This window comes from Argentina silus (genome assembly GCF_951799395.1).
Source record: "Argentina silus genome assembly, chromosome: 1".
Taxonomy (NCBI): Eukaryota; Metazoa; Chordata; class Actinopteri; order Argentiniformes; family Argentinidae; genus Argentina; species Argentina silus.
This window is the reverse complement of record NC_139655.1, coordinates 6,010,348-6,038,112: the sequence shown is the minus strand read 5'-3', so window position 1 is coordinate 6,038,112 and position 27,765 is coordinate 6,010,348. Positions and strand designations below refer to the sequence as shown.

The 27,765-nt window shown below is 42.7% G+C and overlaps 1 protein-coding gene across 2 annotated transcripts; it reads left to right on the top strand.

Annotated features, from left to right (window-relative positions):
* Positions 1 to 527: 527 nt before the first annotated feature.
* Positions 528 to 27,765, top strand: plppr5b (phospholipid phosphatase related 5b; the record flags this gene model as incomplete). 2 transcript variants are annotated; one of them, XM_083673742.1, is made up of 6 exons in its annotated part: positions 528 to 758; positions 10,047 to 10,179; positions 17,159 to 17,409; positions 21,394 to 21,570; positions 25,052 to 25,186; positions 27,699 to 27,765. In XM_083673742.1, 6 exons carry the CDS (start codon positions 528 to 530, stop codon positions 27,726 to 27,728), a joined length of 957 nt encoding a protein of 318 aa, XP_083529868.1. The 2 variants fall into 2 exon arrangements, with proteins under 2 accessions (XP_083529868.1, XP_083529869.1); XM_083673743.1 differs by having other exon boundaries at positions 555 to 758; positions 25,052 to 25,171; positions 27,699 to 27,728.

The window sequence follows — 27,765 nt, the reverse complement described above, 5'->3', positions numbered from 1 at the left end:
ACTGGCCATTTGATGTTTTGGAGTCAACCCCTATAGCTCCAAGTTGGACTCATCTCTCTGGAATCATTCTCTCCCCGCGCTATATTCTTGAAGGGATTAAGCGCGGCGCCGTGCGTGTCACTCCGCTTGCCATCATTGGGTGCCAACGGCGAATAGCGGCTACTCTCTCTCTCTCTCTCTCTCTCTCTCTCTCTCTCTCTCACACACACACACACACACACACACACACACACACACACACACACACACACACACACACACACACACACACACACACATCTCTTAGACGAAGCTTCCCCCTCCCACGTTTCCATTTCTGTCTCGTTTATTCCAGTTCGAGCGACTGAACGGAGTGCCATGACAGAAAGCGGCTCTTCGCATACCATCAAGCCATGCATTTCAACAAACAGTAGTTGCGGGAGAGATGAGGGAGTAGGAGCTATGGCCAGGTTGCGCTAGGGCAAAGAGGGGGAACGAAGACGGAGGCGGCGGTGGGGCTCTCTACACTCAGTTTAGTGGATTGTTAAATGTTCTTTCCTCAACCTTTGTCGAACATGCTTTATTTTCAGCTGGTGATCATGGCGGGGACAGTTATGCTGGCATACTACTTCGAGTACACGGACACGTTCAACGTGCACGTCCAAGGGTTTTTCTGCTATGACAATGCCTATACGAAGCCGTACCTCGGACCCGAGGAGAGCAGCGCGATCCCACCGGTTCTACTGTACGCGATGGTGGCAGGAGTCCCGACACTTGTGGTGAGTTTGCCTTCTGATTATTGATGGATATAGGATATTAGATCAGGCTACGGAAGTAGGGACACTCATAACGAACGAACCTGAGGTTTGCGGTCCATAACTTATTCATGTTTCATTCGTGTTTCAGCTTGACGTGTTTCAGCTTAAATGTAGATTGGAAATACACTTGCAAAATTTAATCGATTAAAGTACAGTGCGCTTAGAATACAAATTAGGCTATTACAGTCGTAGACAGCAAATGATTTTGGTCTCAAGTTGCCATAGCAAGCATTTAGCTATAGCCATGCAACTTGGTTCTGCATTATTGCAGGTTACTAATCTCATTTTAAAATCAGGATGGATGAATGCATTGATTGAGATGGATCGAACATGCAAATGTGTGTGTGTGTGTGTGTGTGTGTGTGTGTGTGTGCGCGCGCGCGCGCGCCCGTGTGCGTGTGAAATCACAGAAGTCCAAATATGCTGGTGATTAAAATCAATGATTTAGCTGATTTACTTTTAAACAGATTTAGAAACACATCATATGGTTACAACTTTACCCCTACTCAACCACCCTGAGACCCTGTCTTTGAAGGCAGACTTCATTATAGTGCATTGCTCTATTTGATGTTTTAATTAACTCAGTGATGTCTTCATTCAAGCTGTCAGCAACTCCTGCATGTCTCCACAGTGCAGTCCATGACCTGCTTCTGATCAATGGCTATTCTAGTTCAGATGGAGCCGACTGTGAGGACTCAGTTTCACCTCTATACCTGGCTCTGTACTCAGACAAAGAAAAACACCCACATGCTACAGCCCACATTCTCTTCCTGCTATGATCAGGAACCCAATATAGAAACTCTCATGCAAGACACTGTACAGCACAGGCGGATTCTACATCCAGATGTAATTATAATACCTGTTTCTAATAACCCCAGATATGAAATGTCACATTAAACACTAAAGCGTGGCAAGTTTTCATATTGTATTGAGTTGGAAATTGAATACCATGCTGCCTGCTTTACCCCTGCACTTCAGGCATGACATGTATGCAGTCGAACAGCACATGGTTGGCAGGTTGAACACATACAATATTCCCTCTAGCCTATTGTGTTCCCTATTCTTGGAGGAGGTTAGCACTTTAAGAACCTGACATGAAAGAAACTAATACATATAATTGGTTGAAATAGAGTATCCCAGTTTGACATGTCAGTCACTCTATTTTCATAGGTTCAAGTGCACTTAGATGTGCATTATGCTTTAAAGGGATAGTTCACCCAAATTACAAAATCACATATTTGGTTCCTTACCCTGAAAGGAATCTGTGGACAAGGACAGATTTCAATCCACACTTTGGTTCTGTTGAACTGGGCACTGTAACTTACCGCTTCCTGTTTGCATTTTCAACAAAAAAACAATAGAAGTTAATAGACTCTAAATCGAACATGTTTGAAATTTCATGTCCAAATCATCCTAATTCTCTGAAAAGACTCAAGACTTGATTTAAATGATTTTAAGATTATTTAGCCATTGACATTTCAAACATGCTAATTTAAGGTCCATCATATCTGTAAAATGCCCAAAATCTATTACGAGGACAGAGACTTGTTTTGTCCGAGTACTCAGCACACCCTTAGGGTGATGCTCTTACTACACAATTTGCTGATGCTAAACTTGCCCTCTTTATTTAATGGTGTTCTAGAATATTCCATTTGTTAAACTCTATGGCTTTTTCCAAGCATTTGTTTTATATCTAATTGTTAGAGACAACACTGACAGAATATTGGGTTTTGCAGTAACGGGCGCACCACATTTTCCAATAAAACATTTTTTCAGCAACTGAAGGTGTCTGCATGATGGATGATAATCTAAACAGCATACAGTCAATTCGATTCCAGTCTGGGAGAAAACCTCTAACCACCGTGTAGCCATTCACTCACTCTCTGTAAAGCAGTATTGGCTCCTGAAATCTGCAGCTCAGAGATGTCTTATCTGTTTTAAAGTAGAAGTAAAAGCAGTGTGTACTGATTAGCAGTCAGCAGGTGTACTGTGGCTTAATAGGCATGATGAGCTGTTGACGAGCTGTAGAGGAGATAGTACAGTAGGCTACTGTGAAACTACGGCAGACCTTAGGCTCTGAGTCGAGCTGGACAGCTGAAAGGATTCACAGCATGATATTGTAGCATGATAAAACACCCCAAAAGTATTATATATTGTATGTTACTGTAAATGACCCATTTGTTAGGTAATCACCAGGGATGTCATCCAAATCACATTAAGAAGTAAATACTCTGAAGTAAATACTGATAAGTTATTTAGATTAAAGTATCTGGTGTGGGTCATCTACTGGCATTTTAAGGCTCTATCATGGTATTAGATTAGGATTAGAAGAAACCCCAATGGCAACACATATAATGGTTGATTTTAAACAGAGGAAAACACCAACACACACACACACACACTCTCTCTCTCTCTCTCTCTCTCTCTCTCTCGTACTCTCCAGCACAAATAAATCATAGACTAAAGGCTGTGATTTAGCACCATGATCTCTGACCAGAGATGCAACAGTATAAGAGACGGACATGAAAACACATTGAGCCATAACTAACTGTTATAATAACATAACTAAACTAACTGTATGCCCCCGCACAGCAACAGTTTGATTCTGAGCTTTTGCTACACACAACTTTTTACCATTGACATGAAAGGGGTGGCAGTCGTTAGGCGTTTTAGCAGGGTTGTGAAGGCATTTTAAAAAAGCTGCACCCGCTCCTCGACACACCACTTAGAAATACCCAATGAATAATGCAAGGTGGAGATGCAGTGTGTTCAATGGTGGTGTCTGATTGCTGAAGCCAAACATATATTTTAATTCCTGCGAAATGATTCACTGCTGTATATGTGGAGTTGCAACTGAAGCTCTTTTGGGGTGGAAAAGTGCTTATTCAAGTGATTACAGCCGAAAACTCTCAAGGAACATTATGATGTCATTTTAGCAACTTGTTCAAAAAGAACACTGATCTAGTCGTTGACATGTATGTAGGGCAGTGGAATATTCTTCCATTTTAGTTCATTATCTGTGTGTTTTATGGTCGCTTTGGTCAGTCACAGCCAGGTTAAGTACCCCAGACAGTAATGCATAACATCTTTACGTCGTCTTGCTCTCAATATGATGCATTTTGCTGATACTATACCGATGGGCGAAATGCAAAACATATTTACACAGTCCCGCTGTCAATATGGTGCATTTTACCGGTTGGGCGACTTGCAATACCCTCTGCTGAAAATGCATTGTTTCTTTAATCCAATCAGCAATATGTTTAATGTCACTACAGCCCTTAGGTATGGGAGTGGTTAAATCCCCCTGACCACACTATCATTTATTTATGACTATATATTCTATGAAAATCTCCCTCTTTTTTGAACATCCAAGAGATTAGCTATCCAGTGCACACCATGGTTGAACAGTTTCTGAAATATTATTGTGTGGTCTGCTGAAAAAGTCATGAGGGAGACATAGCAAGGAGCAAATGGAGACAACTAGCACCCAAGCAAGCTAACTTTCAAAAGATTAGAATTCAGTCAAGGACCTCCATACTCTTTAATATGAAATGATGGGTTTGGGTCATCACTACGGAGTATTGTGGAAACAATGCCAACCTTGTAGACAACATGGATGACTTCTTCAGACCTCCTCAGTTCAGCCAGTGTCTCAGTGTCAAACATATTAAAATAGACTGAGCCGATTGGTCAGAGCAGGTCTACCTCAGGTCCAGATGAAGACATATTGGGGAGGTGTTCATCTCTGTCAGACCACCAGAGGAATGGTTGGCTAAACAAACACCACTTAACTGTCACCCTGGACCCGACAACAGACTGGATGAGTCTGGGAAACTGGGACAAATGGCCTGTAGCTGTCACAGTGAATTGCTGAAGGTTTAGGAACAGCGGTTAGCCTCCAGCGAGCCCTCAGTGTTAGCCGTGATGGGGTTGTCTGGAGGCGTGGGTGTCCTGTTAGGCCGTAGTTATCATGCTCCCTTGTCATGGTGATGCTAAGAGATGTTTGTGGGCCAGTAGAGACATTGGAGTGTTGCTAACTAGCTGTGTGTGCGTGTGCGTGCACTTACACGTGTGTTAATGTGCACATCTCATACTTTATCTGTCTAAAGGGATCAATTTGATGGTGTCTCTGACCAATATTGATCAAGGGCCAGGCGGAACACCTACTCTACTAGGAAAACAGATACATTTATGTCACATCAGCAAAACTGAGGACGCTCGCCTAGCAAAAAGCCATAAAAGAGCCCAGTAATGTCAGATTAAATCCTCCACTTAGAGGTGGCAGTGTCTGAGAAGGGCTGCGTTCAGCTGCACTAACCACTTTAACAACAGGAATCCTGTTTCTAGAGCAGGGTTGCCCACACTTTTTCGGCTTGCGAGCTACTTTCAAAATGACCAGGTCAAAATGATCTACCTACATTAAAAAATGCTAAATATATATATATATGACACGTGACCCATAGAAGAGAAGCGATCTCAGACTGGCCGCATTGTACGTCAATCAAGTGGCGCACTCACACTGGCTCAATTGCCTCGTACCGTGCTGAAGCACAAATGTCCGTCGTAAAAAATAAAAATAAAAAAAATGTCACGCGATCGACCCGCACTACTCTCGCGATCGACCGGTCGATCGTAATCGACGTATTGGGCACCCCTGTTCTAGAGGAATCGTAGCCACCTTGTTACTGGACTTGACTGCAGCTGATAAACTATGTCGCTATGGTTAATAAACAATGGTCTGGTGAATGTGAAATGGTCAGTAACATGGCCTTTCATGTCATAAAACCTATTAAAACCAGAGTATTAGCAGTAGAGTAGAGGCTACTGGACAGTATAATTCCTGGCTGGTTGACTGTTGTTGCCAAATACATAATGCAGTCTTATCTGTCATAATATACAGTAAATCCAATGCCATTATCTCAAATCCTCTTGGATACCACATACTAAGTCCTCTGTATGTGCATAGACATACTGTATGAGATATAATTAATCCGTTTGTCTTTATATTGTGCTGGCACAGCTTTACTACTCTCAAATGTAAATCTAATCTCCTTATCTTCTCCTGTGTTGACATGACCCGAGGAAACGTTTAACAGCCCACCAAGGAATAAGATGCATTAGTAGTAGTAGTAGTAGTCGTAGCAGTAGTAGTAGTAGTAGTAGTAGTAGTAGTGGCGGTAGTAGCAGTAGCAGCAGCAGCAGTAGTAGCAGTAGTAGTAGTAGTAGTAGTAGTAGTAGTAGTAGCAGTAGTAGCAGTAGTAGTAGTAGTAGCAGTAGTAGCAGTAGTAGCAGCAGTAGTAGTAGTAGTAGTAGCAGCAGCAGTAGTAGCAGTAGCAGTAGTAGTAGCAGTAGTAGCAGTAGTAGCAGCAGTAGCAGTAGTAGTAGTAGTAGCAGTAGTAGCAGTAGTAGCAGCAGTAGTAGTAGTAGTAGTAGCAGCAGCAGTAGTAGCAGTAGCAGTAGTAGTAGCAGTAGTAGCAGTAGTAGCAGCAGTAGCAGTAGTAGTAGTAGTAGTAGCAGCAGTAGTAGCAGTAGTAGTAGTAGTAGTAGTAGCAGCAGTAGTAGCAGTAGTAGCAGTAGTAGTAGTAGTAGTAGTAGTAGTAGCAGCAGTAGCAGTAGCAGCAGTAGCAGTAGCAGCAGTAGCAGTAGTAGTAGTAGCAGTAGTAGTAGTAGTAGCGGTAGTAGTAGTAGCGGTAGTAGTAGTGGCGGTAGTAGTAGTAGCGGTAGTAGTAGTGGCGGTAGTAGTAGTGGCGGTAGTAGTAGTAGTAGTAGTAGTAGCAGTAGTAGCAGCAGTAGTAGTAGTAGCAGTAGCAGTAGTAGCAGTAGCAGTAGTAGTAGCAGCAGTAGTAGTAGTAGTACAACATTAGTAGAACACTGTATTATCCCTCATGGGGAATTTGATTTGCAGCGGATCTCAAAAGACTCACAGGACGGGGTCCTTTAGGATGTTCTCTGCTTTCTTTCGGGCCTTTTTCTCATACAGTGGCTTTCAGACTGTCTGTGGAGCCCCAAAGATTGTGCCACATCCTGCAAATGGACATACTGACATTTCTAAACCAGGAGACACAATAAGTTAAAACACATTAGATGAAGCGACTTCAGGCTTCACAGGCAGATAATTGTCTTGTCAATGTTAAAAAACGTTTACTTTCCTTAAAAGCAGAGGTGCTGCTGCCCCTTCTTGTAGATCTGGTCCATGCCTTTGTACCCCAATAGAGGTTTCTGTCCATCACAAGGCCCAGGTACCCACTAACTGTGTCAATGCGTTCGCTTTTATGTCAGTGGCAGGTGGAGGAATTGCACCTCTCCTGAAATCGATAAGCATTTATTGTAGGTTTTTTTTTGTTTTGTTTTTTTGTATTAAGATGTAGGGATGCTTGGTCACACCATTCTATAAACTAATCTAAAACAGGCCTGTGGTGTAGTTCAGTGTTCTTTTAAAAGTTGATGAGGTGTTGTCTGAATGCTTGCTCCTGTAATCGTTTGTGTGTAGAATGTAGAGCAGTGGGGATGAAACATAACCTTGTTGTGATCCTGTCGAGGTGAGGCGTACCTCAGATAGATGTTTGCCCACCCTGACTTGTGGATGCCCATTCAGGTTAGGCTGACATACTTCAAAGATGTGTTGGTTTCCACATGTGTTTTTAAAGTTCAGAGTAGGCTATGAACGTTAATTCTTTGGTGTTGACAGGCATTTTGTTACCATTCAACAGTATTATCCCACTGTCCAAGATACATTGTACATTAAGTCATACACCCAAATAACATACTTATTTTTAATTAGTCAGTGAAATGCTGCTCTGCAGTCTTCCTCATTAAGCATTCCAAGGAAATCTTTTGAAGCCGATGGAAAACATGGAAAAGAGAAACACGTTCAATATGTTGCTGAGGTGGCTAAATTGGCCTTAGCATCTTAATTTGTGTAACCCAGATTCTCCATTTGTGGGCCTCAGCAAGGCCCTGGGCTGTAGTAGAGAGAGGAGGATGAAGGGGAGGAGGAAGAAGATGAGGAGGAAAGCTTTTCATCACATACTGTATGTCCTGTAGCCTCAGCTGGGACCCGGAACAGCCAAGCCTGCCATTTTCCTTCTTCCCCTATCTCTCTCTCTCTCTCTCTCTCTCTCTCTCTCTCTCTCTCTCTCTCACACTCTCTTCCTCTTTCTCTCACACTCACACTCACACTCACACTCACACTCTCTCACTCTCACTCTCACTCTCACTCTCACTCTCACTCTCACTCTCTCTCTCTCTCTCTCTCTCTCTCTCACTCTCTCTCTCTCTCTCTCTCTCTCTCTCTCTCTCTCTCTCTCTCTCTCACACTCTCACACTCTCTCCTTCCCTCTACCAGCAGTGTTAAATAAATCACTATGGCAGCACCTGTGTGCTGGGGGAATAGTGTACAACCCCGGTGGTGAACCTCCCCTGCTCCCCCAGGGACAGCCCCGGCTTTACTCCCTGACAGAATGTGGTGTGTCTGTGTGGTCAGTGAAGGGGAAACAGCAGCAACAGCAGCATGTGGACCAATGTGCCAGACAGGTAGCAGGGTTAAAGCAACCTGTGGAGCCTACAAGGTTAACATTGAACTTTGGTGCTTAACATGAATGGGAAATGTTCAGCTGTGTAGAAACACTTAGAGATGTTTCTAGGCACTTACACTCACCGGCCACTTTATTAGGTACACCTGTTCAACTGCTCGGTGACGCAAATATCTAATCAGCCAATCATCAATGCATTTAGGCATGTAAACATGGTCAAGACGACCTGCTGAAGTTTAAACCGAGCATCAGAATGGGGAAGAAAGGTGATTTAAGTGACTTTGAACGTGGCATGGTTGTTGGTGCTAGACGGGCTGGTCTGAGTATTTCAGAAACTGCTGATCTACTGGGATTTTCACGCGCAACCATCTCTAGGGTTTACAGAGAATGGTCAGAAAAAGAGAAAATATCCAGTGTGAGCGGCAGTTCTCTGGGCGAAAATGCCTTGTTGATGCCAGAGGTCAGAGGAGAATGGCCAGACTGGTTTGAGATGATAGAAAGGCAACAGTAACTCAAATAATCACTTGTTACAACCAAGGTATGCAGAAGACCATCTCTGAATGCACAACACGTCGAACCTTGAAGCAGATGGGCTACAAAAGGGGGTCCAACCCAGTACTAGCAAGGTGTACCTAATAAAGTGGCTGGTGAGTGTAGATTGTGTGTCATTCCACATATTTTAAGTGTGAGGGCTCTCAAACACTGTCAATAATCCCTTCCAAACATTTATTCAGCTGCGTCATTATGAAATGTCATATTTTACTGTGCATATGGAACAACATAGATAAAGTGGCTCATTATTGGCTCATTATTACCAGGAGACAAGACAAAGAAATGTTCAATACCCGAACAACTACACTGTTGTCCTGTACCAAACCAATGGATAGTTTCTTAACCCTGATTGGCTGTCATATTTAAGTGTGTACACTTTAGTCAAGTACCGTAGTGGTGATCTTATTGTGTACAACTCTAGCTCTGCTCTCTCTGTGTCCTCACCGTCTGTCTCCATTGGCAACTACAAATTGGTTTCTAATTATATAATTTCACACCCCTGTAAATGTTAACATCTCAAGGATATAGCGTGTTTTAACACTTCATCTGACAGGAAGCTTCAGAATAGATTGGCATGGTTATACTTGAAGTTACACTGCTGCACATTTTGATCGTATTACAGAGTTGTGTATTACAAAACTGTAATCATTCCACATACGCTATAACATACCAGTTCTACTAAGAGGGCTGTTTAAACTGCATTTTGTGTTTATTACTACTGACAGCACCCATAGGCATGCACATTGCGCATGCTTGAAATTCCCTGTTTCACAGAGTGTACTGTGTCAAGCTCTGCCATTCACCTCCAGGCTCACCTGTTAACACCCCACATACGCATGTGCATACGCACGCGCGCGCACACACACACACACACACACACCTGTGTTTCTTGTCTCTCATTAATATGAACTGACTTAGGAAGAGCCCTCCTCTCTCCCAGTATGTTGCCTCCTGTTCAGCTGATGCCTTACAGATGGTACCCATTGAAAAGTCTGTAGAGTCTTTCAATTACATTATGGGCCTACAGTATGTGATGTTAGAGGAGATGGCTTTGTCAACTGTGCCACCTTTGATTAATGACTCTGCAGTGCAGTTAACTGAGGATGAGGATGCTACTTTGTTTATCATCTGTTTCTCTCTCTCTCCCTTTCCTTCTCTTTTCCAGATAACCATTACGGAGACCGTTCTGTTTTTGGTGCAGTACACATCGAAAGAGTTTGACAGTCGCGAAAAGACCATAATGACAGGAGACTGCTGTTACCTCAACCCTCTGGTGCGCAGGACTTTTCGCTTTCTGGGTACGTCATAGACTAAATATATTACATCTAGACATTAGTAGAATTGCTACTGTACATTTGCATTGTATTGTATATGTGTACTGTAATCCCGTCTTGCATCCTCTCTGGCCTGTGCTATAGAGACTTAGACCATGGTGCCATGCATATTAGCTCCATATGTCCACTGCCAACCTAGTATAGCAGCCCTCATGTGCCCTGAGGGGAAGCATTGTCTCTGAGGGTGTCAGACTGTATACAGTCCCCTCTTCACGCTGAAGTACTTAGATTAGATAAGGCCAGAGAAGAGGATTATTACCTTGATCCCTAAGGGAAGTCCTCACATCCACTCAAACCATAATTTTACCCGTCCAACGTACAGTTCAGACTTCTCATTAATATTCCTGGGCTTTCGTGTCACAACATAAACCTCCCCTTCCTCCTCTACACGCTATAATTTTGACATAATGTATTTCATTAAATGATATGTAGCTTGGTGTAAAATGTCATGTTACAATTCAAATTGAGATGGCTAGCACACTTCACACCAAATTGCTCTTATACCTCAGTAATAACACTGATTATTGGTGTAACAACACATTATTAACATGTTGTTACATAATGATTCAACAATTGCTTCCGTACTTGCTTTGAAATTATGAAGTAATGGCCTTTTTAGCCTTTTTATTACCAGAGTGGAAGGGGAGACTTTTCCTATTTCCATAGTCTCAATCAACACCATAAGGTTACTATCTAATTACCAAATTACAGTTATGTACAGTGCCTTCGGAAAGTATTTAGAACCCTTCACTTTTTCCACATTTTGTTGTTATAGACTCAATTTAAAATGGAATAAATTAAAAAAGTTACAATCCATACACAATACCCCAGAATGACAAAGCGAAAACACATTTTTTGAAATTTTAATAAATGTATTAAAATTGAAATACAGAAATACCTCATGTACATACATATTCAGACCCTTTGCTATGACACGAGAAAATTATGAAATTTGCTGAGTTGGTAGTGACATCCTAATCTACACAGTGTGTAATTGATTCCTATGCAAATCAGAGACCCTATAAAAACAAAGATATTAATTCCAAAATTACATGAACTATTATCCTTGCATTAAGATGGACTCAATTCAACTTATCGAGTGATTTGTTGATGACATTTTTGCATTTTAGCTAATTTTAAGAGTGTCATAGCAAAGGATCTGAATACTTATGTACATGAGGTATTTCTGTATTTCACTTTTAATAAATATACAGAAATTTCTAAAAACGTGTTTTCGCTTTGTCATTCTGGGGTATTGTGTGTGAATTGATGGCAAATTCTTTTAATTTAATCCATTTTAAATTGAGTCTATAACACAAGAAATTGTGGAAAAAGAGAAGGGGTCTGAATACTTTCCGAAGGCACTGTATATGTATATACTGTGTGTGTGTGTGTGTGTGTGTGTGTGTGTGTGTGTGTGTGTGTGTGTATATATATATATATATATATATATATATATATATGTATATATATATATATATATATATATATATATATATATATGTGTACATACTCATATATATATACATACTCACCGGCCACTTTATTAGGTATACATGTTCAACTGCTCGGTAATGCAAATATCTAATCAGCCAATCACATGGCAGCAACTCAATGCATTTAGGCTTGTAGACATGGTCAAGACGACCTGCTGAAACCGAGCATCAGAACGGGGAAGAAGGGTGATTTAAGTGACTTTGAATGTGGCATGGTTGCTGGTGCCAGATGGGCTGGTCTGAGTATTTCAGAAACTGCTGATCTACTGGGATTTCCACGCACAACCATATCTAGGGTTTACAGAGAATGGTCAGAAAAAGAGAAAATATCCAGAGGTCAGAGGAGAATGGCCAGACTGGTTTGAGATGATAGAAAGGCAACAGTAACTCAAATAACCACTCGTTACAACCAAGGTATGCAGAAGACCATCTCTGAACGCGTCGAACCTTGAAGCAGATGGGCTATAGCAGCAGAAGACCACACCGGGTGTCACTCCTGTCAGCTAAGAACAGGAAACTGAGGCTACAATTCGCACAGGCTCACCAAAATTGGACAATAGAAGATTGGAAAAACGTTGCCTGGTCTGATGAGTCTCGATTTCTGCTGCGACATTCAGATGGTAGGGTCAGAATTTGGCGTAAACAACATGAAAGCATGGATCCATCCTGCCTTGTATCAACGGTTCAGGCTGGTGGTGGTGGTGTAATGGTGTGGGGGATATTTTCTTGGCACACTTTGGGCCCCTTAGTACCAATTGAGCATCGTTTAAACGCCACAGCCTACCTGAGTATTGTTGCTGACCATGTCCATCCCTTTATAACCACAGTGTACCCATCTTCTGATGGCTACTTCCAGCAGGATAACGCACCATGTCACAAAGCTCACATCATCTCTAACTGGTTTCTTGAACATGACAATGAGTTCACTGTACTCCAATGGCCTCCAGTCACCAGATCTCAATCCAATAGAGCACCTTTGGGATGTGGTGGAACGGGAGATTTGCATCATGGATGTGCAGCCGACAAATCTGCAGCAACTGCGTGATGCTATCATGTCAATATGGACCAAAATCTCTGAGGAATGTTTCCAGCACCTTGTTGAATCTATGCCACAGTTCTGAAGACCATATATAGGTCTATATATAGACCATATATATATACCATATATATATATGTGTGTGTGTGTGTATGTATATATATATATAGTAATATATTGATTTTGTGCAACTGTACTTTCCAGAGCATGTGTGTTCAGTAGGCTAGCTGTAGCTCCCCTGGCCACCCATGGAGTGTGGATGCCTGAGTTAATAAGAGCAGAGGATTTGTGTTGTAGAGATCTGAGGGCTTTAACCAATGGTCTTAGAGAAGGGGATCAGGTGGGGATACTACTTTCACCTAAGCCTCTCCTGCAGACCAGACAGCAGTGCCAAGAGGATTACTTCAACACAGTTCACAGCACTTGCCTGCAAAGCATGGTAGCACACCTGTACATTCCCTTGACAAAGAGATTTGTTGACGAAGAGAGTGTACTTGAAATGTATCACTGAAATGTTACATCATGTTATTACCTCATGTTCTTTAACCACCACTACCCCTTATAACTGTCATGATGTGGTAGCTTTCTGCTTGGATGCTCTCAGATTCTGTCTGCTTCTGCCCTCATTCCCCTCTCTTCCTGTGGTGATGTTATAACCATGATTTCACAAATACCAGGTGCATGTTTGCATGCGCGCGTTTGTGTGCTGTTTATATGACGTCAATGTTTTTGCTTCAGAGCCGATCAGTGCATCACGTGGAACCAGATGTCTCGCGACCCCGCATCCATTCATGCTTTTGTGTGTAGTATTGTTTAGCATAATGACTCGCATTGCAATGCTCTTTTGGGAAAGATTAAATTTTGAAAAATGCCGATGGGTCATGACACGCATACACTCAGCTCGACGATTTCTCCCCCCCTGCTCTTAAGTCTTTGCCTCACTCCACTCTGAGATACTAGTTAAATTGCACCCCTCCTTAGTTAGGTATGTGGAGGGGTGTTATGAAAATAAGTGGTGTACGAGATGAAAGGCACCCCAAGAGAGACTGTTCTGTTGTTGTTTCCCAAGTTCTCAAAGGTTCAAAGCGGAGCATTGATGTGCACTTGTTAGGAAAGCCTTCAAGACACATGGTTACACAAAGGAACTACTTTGTAGTGCATTGTAGCTTCACAAATAACAGTCTTAAGCAGTCACTCTAATAGGCAGGAATCTTTCTTTTTTTCTGGTATTCTTTATTCAAAATTGTCTTTTTACCTGGTGGCACCATGGTTAGGTAAGCCAGATCCTGAGAACTATATGGAGTGTTGGCTTCTGTCCAAGCTCCCTGCTCCACCTGATTCAACTAATCAAGGTCCTGCCACAAGCAATTAGTTTGGTTGCTGGACTTGACACCTGCTAAGACCTAGGTAGCCAATCAAGCAGTACAAGAGGTACAGTACAAAAAACTAAATCGCTGCTATGTAACTGCTATCTAATTACAGTCTGTCTGTATCAGTTATTACACAAGCGGTTATACGAATGGGCCAGAGTTTGCTTGATCAAGGTAAAAACTCACTCTTCCTGGCAATCGATATAACAGTATAACTCCATTCAACATGTTAAAAATGGTCAAAGGTGACACCAAGATCCCAATGCGTTTCCCTTGTGTAATAACCGATACTGCTAGACTGTAATTACATAGCAGTTACATAGTAGTTACTATGTAAGTACAATGTTGATACCACAGTTATTACTATATAGTTACATACATTTGAAGGCAACTTAATGTAAAGTGTTCCCAAAAAAAAAAAAAGTGTCATTTTTTTTAACAGTTTCCTCAGTTTGACCCTTGCAATATAACAGTTTTATTTCCGCAGAGTGTGTGCAGGGATTTTATTTACGACACGCAACAATAGAGAAGGACACGCGAACAGACACCCTGATGAAGTGCCCACCTTGGCTAAATGCTGCTACCTTGCAGCGTTTAGACAAGGGGTTTTCAAAGTCGCTCTCCACGTTTGAGATGATCAGCCTCAGCAAGGCACGGATCAGATTTGATGATATTGATCAACAATTTTTATTTCTTTCACTAGGTGATTTGTAGATCAGTGCACGGTGCCTTGTTTAGACCGACCACCAAACACTGAGGCTGTCTCGGAAGGAAACAGACCTTTGCAAGGTGCACGGTCCAGGGCAGATGCTCAAAGGGCAGTAGTCTTGCTGCAATGAAATTGAAAATGTTTTATTTATTTAAACAGTTACAGAGATATAAAGTCGTTTATCACACCTGGATGAATTATTATTGGCAGATAATATTCTAATAAAACTAATCTAATGTTTTCTCCCCTTTATATGACATCTACAACCCAGTGTAGAGTTTTTTCAATTAAAACTTCTTTAATTAGGGCTAAATTTGACCAAAGCAAAATTGCAATTAATTTGTGATTAATCACAGCAAACCATGCGATTAACTTGATTCATCTTTTTAATCATTTGACAGCCCTGTAAAAAACAAGTGGATTACTGTACTGTCCAGAGCTGTGTGTGTGTGTGTGTGTGTGTGTGTGTGTGTGTGTGTGTGTGTGTGTGTGTGTGTGTGTGTGTGTGTGTGTGTGTGTGTGTGTGTGTGTGTGTGTGTGTGTGTGTGTGTTCTAGTTCAATGTTCTAGTTCTAGTTCCTAGACTATCCCAATAGTGTTAGCTATACCTAATTAACATCACTACCCTAGAATCAAGCCCCTCTGGGCCAATGTGAAGAAGTGTGGGGACTGGGAAGACAGTGAGGTATTGCACCTGCACCTTTGATCTGACGCCAGAGCTCTTCCATCGCTGCAGTCTGATGCAGTACACTACACCCCCAGTCAGCATCAAAGTTATCAAGGTCACTCAGACTCCCCAACACCCACCGCACACGACAAGAAATGTGATCAATGCTACTAAATGAGATCGCCTTTGAAGTTCTCTGGCTTTTTTTTTAAGCAGGCAAATTGAATGACATGTATCTGCCCTATTAAGAGATGTTCCACCGGCCAGGAAGGAAGACGTTTTGCTAGCTATATTGTAAAACCCCAAACGTAGCTGTTTTCACAGGCGTCACCCAGTGTATTTGTGCTAAGTGGGACAACCTCAGACTAATGACTTTTGAATCATTGTGCCAAATGTTCATCTAGTGACTCACTGTTGACACAATCCATTTGACAGTTGTAAGAATGGGTCTGTCAGCATCTTGTGTGTGTGTGTCTCCCCCCCGTTCACTTTAAGGGTGGATACAAAAATAAAATGCAGTGGCTTGAAATGTGACATTTTAAAAGAAAAATAAGAAAAGAAAAAAAACATGCAGCACTCTACAATAATGACGCCTTGCTGCTGTTCCATGGATGGTTTCCAGCTAAATGGACTTCAAAGACTTCAAAGTTGCATTAAGATGTAGAGACACAAACTCTTGACAGTGATTACAAAGCCCCTATTGTTGGCCTGGCAACTAATGCGTTGCGGCTGGCTGTGTGTGGCTGACGAGGCCTTTTTTGGAGATTCAGTGTGACAGAAAGGATTCTCCTATGGGGAAAGCAACAGTTTTTGATAAGGCCCCTAAATCAGACACACAATGGATACATGCCACCGCTGTTAGCTTAAGAGCAGTAGTCATGGGCAGCCGCATCCCAGGGTTCTATGCCTGTCATGGACAGTATTGGTGGATCCAGCTGGAGGGGACGGGTTTTTGGGGATAGTGTTTTTTTAAGGCATATTATGCACTCCTTCCTGTGTGTGGAACATTACCCTATTGGTCACACTTTAGTATAGGGAACACTTATTAGGCCCTCATTTGTATCTTTTTAGTGTTTCATAAGCAGCTAATTCAGCCGTTATTAGGTATAACTATTAGGTCCAGTGTTTTATGCAGCCTCACACATTTAATTTAGCTTATGTTTGGGCACACAGGGAGAGCAGCGAGGAATATTCTACCCTGCTTTCACAAATCATTTTGGTAACACACTTTACCCTTCAGAATATATTATATACTGGTGTTTGTTGAGCAGTCATTTCTGAACTAATCAGTTCACTATGAACACAGTTCTTCTAAACCATTTGAAAACCTTGTACAACACCCATATGGTCTGTTGCAGTTTCAATCTCCCTCTCCACAGGAAAGTCTTCAATAATGAGTGTGAGGGCAGATGTTATGGTTATTGCTGTCATATAGTTATTGCTTTTCATTTGTGTAAGCAACGATTAACATCCCATTTATTTTACAATACAATGTTGAAACTCATCCACCCCCCCCTCCCTTTCCCTCTCCCTTCCTCTTCCCTGTCCAATTCCCCTATAATCCTCATATTTTAATGCTCTTATGCTCATTCATGCAGACCGGTGCCTGTCTACCTCTCTCCTCTCAGGTGTGTACACTGACCAGTGTCTACCTCTCTCCTCTCAGGTGTGTACACCTTTGGCCTCTTCACCACCGACATCTTCGTCAATGCCGGCCAGGTAGTGACAGGGAACCTGGCGCCTCACTTTCTGACGGTGTGTAAACCCAACTACACGGCCCTGGGCTGCCAGCAGGCCCTGCGCTACATCAGTCACCAGGAGGCCTGCACTGGCAACCAGGACGACATCCTGCGCGCCCGTAAAACCTTCCCCTCCAAAGAGGCCGCACTAAGCGTCTACTCCGCGCTCTATTTGGCGGTGAGTGGAGGCCCTGAAAGATGGCAGTCGGTTCAAGATTTCTCCTCTGATTTTTAATTCCTCAAGTCAATTCGTTTCCATCACCCACACATTATACACAGATGATGAACTTCCCCTATATTGTTTTGTTGCTTTGTTTTCGTGTCTGGCTGATATGCATACAAAATCAACTTCTCCAAGTCTTGGAGCAGTTCTGCTGGAGTACACTCATCCCCTGCAGTGGGAGTGACTTCACCCCTGGCTGCTTTTGAAATGCAGATGTGCAGGGAAGCGCAGCAGCGGTAGCAGATTTGCATTCTGTGCATCAGCTCCAGCAAGTACAACCATGAAAGCCACATAGAAATTGTAGCACTCATCAACTGCACAGTGCTAATCCCCCATCCCCCTTTTAAACAGTGTTGGCTTGATTCTAGGGTATTGATATTAATCTTGGCTATGAATACCACTTTGGCCAATGCAATCTGTTTGGTTGGCTGTGGATTTGAGAAATAGGTTAATATCATGATGAAAAGCCCCCTCCTCCTAGCTGTCTAAGCCTGTTACTTTATTTAAAGATTATCCAGCTGATTCCCAACACCCGCTCTGAAAAGCCTGCTAGTTGAATGATTTATTGGTGAGATACTGTAAGCACCAGAAATGTAGTATTTGTGGTACATTTTCTTTTGTACCCTCAAGCTTTTCACACAACATACTTGAGGCTGAAGAGAACAGCATCTGTTCGTGATAAACATATTGTTACAGTACATTAACATAATACCATTGGCCACATATACATAAACATACTATATATAAGGTATACAGTACATCATACATTCATGTTAGCACACAGGAATTTACAATTCATTTAACGTTGTTGTTGTTGTTGTTGTTGTTGTTGTTGTTGTTGTTGTTTTGAATGAATAAGCATCAAGTCGCGAGCTAGTGCTCTAAACGCTGTTCTTCACTGAGCACAAATTAGACAGCGGTCCCTCATGTGTGACCTCACATATCAGCCTCTGTCTAACACGATTATCCCATTTAGCACTCAAATACATTTTTCACTTGATTGTCTGATTAAATGGAAAAAAGTCAATGTGCTAGCTTTGTGATTGTAAATGAGATTCTCACAGAAGGAAATCCAAAATCAATGTATTCTCTCTCCCCCCAAAAATGTATTTCAGACAAGTTGTCTCCTCTCGACTTCCCAGGTCTTTTGGGTGATATTCTGCTTCTTACTAACATGCTCAGAGGACCACTGTCGCTGATACAGTTTGATGACTTTCAAAAGGAATCCTTACAGTTGGTCCCTGAAGCTTACAGTCCCTGAACCAGGTCGAGACGTGGAGCTTTCAGTTTTCGACTGCTTGGCCAAAAGGGATGTTTGTGTGGACTATTCCCTACACGATCTGCACAGCAAATCAGGCCTTTATGTAGGTCAGTTAGCACAGCCATTGTGTGGTAGAGGAAGTGTGCTTCAGCACCCAGGAGATGGTGATTACCCCTGTTTATACCCTCATTGTCTTAGTCATTATTACAGTGCTGGGAAGGAACTGATATCAGGGTGACATGCTTGACTCTTGGACATCTATAATCTCTTGTATGGAAAGATAATCATTAAACATAATAATGAGGCAGTGTAAAGTTATAGCAGTGTATACTGCACAGATAGTCACTATGACTCAGAATGGGATGTTTCTGTTGGATGTGTTAAACAACAGAAATACAGCCACAGGTTCATGTGACTAACCGTGGTTTGAACCCTGTTCATCTGTGTCTCATAAGACTTTAACCTACTTTTCCAAGGCATTAGCACAGGCAGCTAACTCCAAAAGTATTCAGCTCTCAAGCAATGTAACTGATCACAACTGACCTCAGTGTATTTCACCCCACCTCCTCTACTACACTAAGAACCATCAGTGAAGTTACATGACCCTGGTTGACTTCTGAACACAGCAGTTTATATGTTTTAGCTAGGCAGGCTGGGATGACATCAGATGAACTTTATTGGTTCATATAGATGTATGAAATGCTGGCGATAGAGGACATTATCACTCTTCTTCATCTCTGCAGATTAGATTTATGGTGTCACACTCTCATTAAACTGACAGGCATTGATGTAGCGACGGCACAATTGTCTAAATTTGGGACATTAAAATGGAAAATGTGGGTTAGAGCTCCAAACCATCTGTGAAACGTACCATGAGGCTATTAGGCGGCTAAAATCAAGTTGACCTCAGCCTTTTGGTAGATCGGACCGCCTCAGAGGACATTTTTGGAGGGGTGAAGCATGGCCATGTGCAGCAGTGTGTACAATTGATACATTTTTGATAATGCACAAGCTACTGCCCTGAGAATGACCGTGAGCCATAACCTTGACCTTAAAAGGGAACGTTTCCCTCCACAGTCCGCACACAAAGACATCACCACGGCACAGTGTAATTAAAACTCTGGGGGCTCTGGCCACATAATGGGAGAGACTATTCCCAATGTTAGTGGGTAGACAGTCAGAGGGGTGGTTGTGAGGTGAACCACTAGCCGAGGGGCTATTAGATTTACAAGGGTTTTACACATCGCATCACATTGGGCTAACTGGTTTAATTAAATTATTTCACCATACAGAAAGTTATTTCTGTATGGTGAAACATGGAGGGGCAGATTGGAGATGATGACATTCATCATGGTTTGTTACCAGCCCTGAAGAAAGCACTTTCTTGTTAAGTAATGGTTCTTCAGCTGTGATACTATATCATAGATATCATTAAGCTCACCCAGTGCAAATCAATGCGGAATGACCTCTCTGTGCATCGTTGAGAAAAAAACAAAACTGTGATTTAAAATGATTAAAACTATCCCACTTCATATTCCTTCCAAAACCATAGCAGTCTATCAATCTGTCTTTTCACACTGGAGGGATGGTGAACTTAACACTTGCCCAGCCCTCTAGAAACACAGAGCCAGAGATGGGGAAAAAACAACAACATAAAAAACAGTGGATCTCTTTCTACCGCCAGCTTTAAAATTGGGTCAGGGTTCAGGCGACCTTTGAGACCATAAACAGGACACTCTATTGGGGTGGGGGAAACAACCACAGTCATGTGCCCTTGGACAAGATGGTTTGCTCTAATGAAAAACACAATTAGGCCCTCAGTACTTGTCTGCCGTTGTGACATGAGGGATTTGTTATAAACCATGTGCCTTCAGATGACACCAACCAGGGAAAACAACATTATTTTCCCTCCCTCACCCATTTAGACACCTTCTCAGGGCCTGTCTAAAGGATTTTCGATTAAATAACCCCCTTACCCTGTAATGGTGATGCTGATGCATTTTAGGCTCTTTTGTTCATTTATTCTCTCTAGTGTTATGGCTGAATTATTTAAGAGGGAAGAGGAATGACAGATCTTGTCTACCTCTGTCCTCTGTGTCCCAGCTGGCCAAGTGGAGGAGGCTCCAGGCGTTTTCTCTCTGGTTGACTCAGGCTTCCTGATTTAGCACTGAGGGCAATGGCAGCTGTGGACCTTCTCTCTGTCTCTCTGTGCTCTCTATTTTCTTCTCATCTCATCTCTCTTTCTCTTCCCCCACCCCCCTTCTCTCTCTGTCAGGTCACACAAAGCACATCCACTAACATCTCTACACACGGTGGATGAACATGAGAAAACTCAGCCTTTAAATAGAGACTCAGCTCTATCACAATGAGTTCAGTTAGAATATACTTAGAGCATGTATTGATGCCTGTGGAACTGAATCAATGTAGTATTGGAATCAGAAGGCATTGACCTTACAATGATAATCGTTCATGGTCTGCCCACTATCTCAGATATGACACCAGCGCTTGTTTCCCCTGACTACAATGCAACTGAAGTAATGATTCAGCTGTACACACACACTATAGATGAAGCAATTACTGTACAGGTGGCAGGGATGGAACGAGTGTCATTGTTGTTGTAAAATGATAGAGGTGATGGCAATGTAATTCCATGTTTGTCCTCTATCTCTCCCCTGCAGATGTACATCACATGCACGGTGAGAGCTAAAGGGACACGGCTAGCCAAGCCAGTGCTGTCTCTGGGTCTGATGTGTCTGGCCTTCCTCACAGGCCTCAACAGAGTGGCAGAGTACAGGAACCACTGGTCTGACGTCATCGCAGGCTTCATCATAGGAGTGGCCATCGCCACCTTCCTGGTAAGAACCTGCAGGATGCCACACACACATACAAATGGGATGCAGCACAGCGGAAAGAGAGGGGGAGGGAATGGCCTCCGACACACACACACACACACACACACACACACACACACACACACACACACACACACACTACACACACACACACACACACACACACACACACACACACACACACACACACACACACACACACACACACACACTGCCTTCATTAGCATCTAAAGTACCTCTAGAGTCTAATGGACACTTTTACTTGGAAACATAAACTAAGGTTTCTCCTAATTGGCCAACATTCACGATGGCTATAAGCACATTGCAGCTCTCCCTTTAGGTGTCTGAGTGTGTGCTACGGTACTTAGTAAGTGTCTGAACATAATGTCCACAAACACTTATAGAAACCCTGAGCTGTCCATTTCTTTGAAGTGAAGTCAAAAGAACTGTTGCAATTTTTGCTGTGATTCCAGTGGAATTCAGATAATAGGTGGTATCTTACATTCTCCCCTTACTGTATATACTGTACACACACACACACACACACACACATCTCTTAGCTTGTGCTGTCAGGTGCCAGCACTGTTCTCTCGGAGACTAATTCTCTGTGACCAACCTCCAAACTGGCAGGGCCCCGTTCAGTTCCTCTCCTCCTCTCCTACACCTCCTCCCTCGCCAAGGGTCCTCCTGTGGAGCCTAAGCGCCTTTCCCCCTGGGGCCTGATCCGCTGGAACCCCTGCAAAGCCAATTGTGTGCTCTGAAGTGCAGATCTGCATGGAGATGGACCCTTTCATTCAGACTCTCCCCCCCCCACTCACAGGGATCCATCATCGGCAGGAAGGCAAAGCTGTGCACTAACGGGAGTAGCTTAACGCAGAAATGTGGCGGTGCTGATAAACAATTGTTGTTTCGAAACAGTTCTCCACACATATGCACAGGCACACACACCAATGCAGTGTCTCCTTTCTCCTACTCCTTCTGACTGGGCCGAGGATCTGTGTCTGTAGCCCAGTGGAGGCGGCAGGAGTGTGAGGGTGGAATCGATTCCCTGGGGGTTCCCAGGTGTCTGGATCAGACTTTGGACTGTCGGTACATACGCCATTTAGCTGACGCTTTTATCCAAAGCGACTTACATTGCAGTGAGTGCATACATTTTTCAGTATATATGGTCTCAGCGGGAATCGAACCCCCAACCTAAGCGTTGTTAGTGCCATGCTCTACCAACTGAGCCACAGAGGACCACAGTCCCCAGAACATGCCAACATGTGGATATTACCTCCTGCCCCACGCCTTTCCTCTTTGATTGAAGTCCATTAGGTCTTGCTGTGCCCTGTTATAGTGTCAGTCCTCTTTCTCAGTTCGTATATGCTCCTTATATGATTTGTATGTTTACGAGTAGATTTATGTTTGCTGTGATTATGCTCACGTATGTGCTGATGAACCTCGCCAGTTCTACATGCCTATTACAGTCAGACAGTGTGGGTGTAATAATAGCCTTTCCGTGTTGGTCTCAATTATTCCTTCCCTCAGTTCACATCCTCTTGTACATCCCTGTTCTATACTGTATATACATTGGCGCTTTTTATGTCTACTTTTATGTTAGCATGTTCTATTTGTGATGGGGTGCTTCCACTCACGTTCCCCTGCTGCATACCCTCCCTGGGACACGTGTAAGTGTGTGACAGTGACAGCAATCATCCCTGCTCTCAGATAAGACATGTCGGCGGATAAAAGAAAGGGAATCCACAGAGATAACATCAAACTTGACTCTACTGTGTCTCTCTCTCCCCCCTCCCATCTCTCCCCCCCCCCTCTCTCTGTCCCTCTCCCCCTCTCTCTCTTTCCATCATTGGGGAGGGTGGGTGAATAGAAGGCAGGGCTGCTGTAGCCCAGTGTGGCTGGGTTAGAAGAGTGGGCTGTAGTGCCATTAGTGCTCCTCATTCCGCTAAAAAATACCAACATATTTCAATACATCAAACACGAGGAGTTCTGAACAAATTAGCTCCAACTGCTTCAAGTTCCATTGATTGTTGGAGAAGAGGGACCTTTGTATTGTATGAATAGTACCTTTCTTAAATCCTTTATTTTTCCTAACTGTGTGATCCATCAGGGACAAGCTCTAGGTCCTACTTCATATCGCAGTGGCCCTACCTAAGTAAAGTGCCTCCTTACATGGCCGAATTTAAAGAAGATGTTTCATTTACTTCAATCTTCTCTAGATTCTTTGATTCATTGATGTGACGTGCTATGCCTGTTCCAAGGTTGATGAGCATAATCATATTGCTTTAATGAGATGTCTGGAATCTCTATCAATGATTTGATTGACTATAGTAATGTATTTGTCTGATGCTGTTTCATATCACAATGTATCAAACAGAATCCAGGGCAGGCTTATGTTAGGAGTATTTCATTGGATGTTTGTCAACTCATTAACTCATTAACGCTTTATTAAAGCCTCAGTACACACTTGTCTAAACAAGCAATAAATGGGGGTAATATAATGTAGATATCTCTCTGATTTACATGTATGGACATCTTAGGTATTCCAAACCCTCTTCCAAACCACCCTTTATACTATTACACATTCTGCTAGCCAGCTGAACTATCACTACTGTCCCTGTCAACCCTACCCAGCAAAACAATGCTGAAAATGTATGGTTATTACTGAAAAAATAGTCAAATACGTATATAGATCACCGTGCATATTGCTTTGTGACACTGATTGTTATTGTTCCAATTATAACACCCTCTTGCACAGGGGGCCAGATAATGCACTGTGGACAATAAGCTTAGTGTTAGGGCTCTTAAATTGCTTTTGAATGGTGTGTTGCATGAAGGAATGATTTCGCTTGCAGAAAAATAAGAGAAAAAGGCGAGCTCCTAATTTACAACAACAAAGAGCTCAGATATGTATTCTCCCTTTTTACCGTGGGGCAATGGGATGCAGTATAGCGGAAAGAGAGAGCAAGGGAATGTCATCTACACACACACACACACACACACACACACAAACACACACACACACACACACACACACACACACAAACACACACACACACACACACACACACAAATACTGCTCTGTTAACTCCAACTGGAGATTGATCGTCTCATTTTGAACCTCAAAGCCTTGTTTTACCCCTTATTGGAGTAGTCCATATCATGCAGCTTATCATGCAACATACGTTCACATGTATCACACACACACACACACACACACACAGAAGCTCACACACACATACAGTACACATATTAGACATGAGTGCACTCACACACAAACACATCCAACAGACACACATTACAGCCACTTCTTCTATGTTGACGAGCCAGATTCCAGGTTATGGAATGTCACGTAAAGTATACAATGCTATTAAGAGTGTGGAGTGGGGATCTTAAGCAGGGATCTGTGTGAGAGCCAATTTATTCAGCTGTGTACAGTTCATAGTCCTGTCTCTCCCTGACGTCCTCCCCGCTGTGTTTATAGGTGGTGTGTGTGGTGCACAACTTCAAAGGCAAGCTTCTGCTGAGTGAAGATCCCCCGCAGGACAACCTGGCTAACACTCCCATGATGAACATGCCCAGAGTGGAGAGCCCTCTGGAGAAATACATTGCCTCACAGGTAGGCCTACTCTACTGTATACTTTTCTATAGATGACAAATCTGCGGGACTGCTTTACTATCAGAACAGACTGAATCCAATGTATCCTACTGTGAAAGATAACATATTGTGATGAGATAGTGTAATCGCTTTTGAGCTCTGTGGAGTGGTTGAATGATTTTTTTTGATGTAGCTAATCTTAAACATCTTAATCATATTCGTACACCCTAAACCCCTGTAGCAGACAGACTCTGACGATGAGGCCCAGTGGTCCTTTAAGGAGCGCATTCTGGGGTTCTTTCGCTGGATCAGGAGTCTTTGGCCCTTCGAGCACCTGCAGAACACAAGGCAATAAACGTATGCCCCTGTGTGAGGGCTCTGAGTCTGCCAACTCTCTGGACCACACTAACTGATTGGCCATCTGGCCCCCTAAGCCAAACTAACCATGGTCCAAATTAGATTCAACCAAGATGGATACGAGGATAATCTAATATTAGAGTGTATTTCAGTGTCCAGAGTATTTGGCACTCATGGTTGAAGTGCTTCTTTTCTTTTCTCTCTTTGCTTTTTTTTAACTTGTTTCTGGACCTCTATACAATCTTCGACCAGCTTGTTATAATATATTTACCCCCTTGTTTTTTTTAAATATGCAAGTGTTAAGTTAGAATCTTATAGAGCAGAACAAGTATTTCCCACTTAAAAAAAATAACACCTGTGAAAGCTGAACATAACACTATTTATTGAGTGTTGATTGAATTCACAACTTACACTGAGCTCAATTTAGTTTGTCACAAAGGCCAAGAACATCTCATCGGCAAAGACACCTTCAGTGGAAAATTGCCTGTTCTAAAAAAAACCCTGAAGACATCTGAAAAGGCATTCTAAAACAGGAAGAAACCTTTTTGGCAATCATTTGACTCTCCTTAGAGCCGTACGGTACCAATCTGATTTTAACACACATCATGTAACTAGAGCGCATGCTGAACTGAGCTTAGGAGGTTGTAGTCAGAAACCAATTACTCGCTAAGTATTATCCCTCAACTATAAGCAAACAAACAAGTAAATCATTTAATCTTCGATTTCTGTGCGGATTTGCTTTATGGAAGATTGAATAGTTTACTTGTTAGCCTATTGAAACCAAAATCACGCTTTTGGGGTCTGATTTGGGTTTATTGCTCGCTCTATTGCAATGCATGGGAAATTTGTGAGTAATATTTTCTCCAATAAAAATGCTAATGTTATTCAAGCTCTGTGTTTCAAGGAACTGACAGATTTGTATCTTTCATATTTGTCTTTTTGCTTCACACTCCTCTTAAGCACCAAGACGTGTGTGTGTGTGTGTGTGTGTGTGTGTGTATCGCTCACTGTGTGGTTTTCACTTCCATACTGAGAATAATACATTTTGGAAAGTGTGAAATATTAAAGTAAGGAAATACTCAAAAAAGTCATGTTTCAGATTCCATTCCAATGAGTTGTGTGGAAGGAGAACCTTGAACTTCTCATTTGAAGTACCGTCTCTCGTCCCTTGAGTCACTTCCACTTATTGTGGAAGGCTCCATTGTGTCAGACAATCATAATCATATTGACCTTCTGGGTCTCTCCATCGCATAACTCGTAACTGTTGCAAGGCAAACTTTATTTTCTATTGTTGTGTGGGTGTACACTTAATATACATGCCACAGGTGCTCAAGATCATTTGTTCAGCACCAACAGGGTCCAACTGGTGAAATGAATGACACTTAACAACTTCATTTCCCCAGACATGAGTATCACTGTCTATGGAGCAGTGAATGTTCCTTGACACTTCAACAGCCCTATTCTATCATACCACACTAGTCAGACTGGGGACCGCCATGATTCCCCCGGCCATCTCTCTTACTCAGCAATGGCACAAATGACTGACTGCATCTCAATCTGACAAGGCCTCATTTGGTTTCAGATCTGGGGAGCGGACAGTTATATGGCAGTTGAACCAGATTATCAAGGTAGCTTATAGCTACATCATCCGACCCACCCACACCCCCTGCTCTGCATGGCTGCCCCCTGCCCCGCCCCCCCCCCCCCACACACACACACCTTACCCCAGGTTAGGATGGATCGTTGCCATGGCTGTCACATTAATCTCCAAGAGTCATGTTTTGCCACTTTTGAAAAGCATATGACTGCCTCTACTAAAACACACTCAAATCACTCCTCTTCCCTGCATCACTACCAAACCCGTTGTTTTTTTTTTGTGCAAGACAGCCTGATAAGTCATCGCTCGTAGGCATTCAACATCCCCTGTTGCTGATAAAAGCAGAATAATTTCCTATCATAGTGCATTAACATTTCATGGAGATAGGAGCTAAACTGACATGTTGTTGCCTGTACTGTATCTGCATGAAGGGTAAACATGGTCTTTTTCAACTAGCCTGTCTAGAGTAGATAACTCCAGCTGCTTAATGATGGAACTCCCATTCCAAAAGCTTTAGCCTGTTTCTTCTGAACATTTTACTGACATTGCTGCCATGTCTTGTTTGTTTTCTTCTTGTAGAATCATATCGCCTTCGCTGAAGTCACATGACCTAGAATCGGCCGTTTGGCAGACTCATTGGACATCC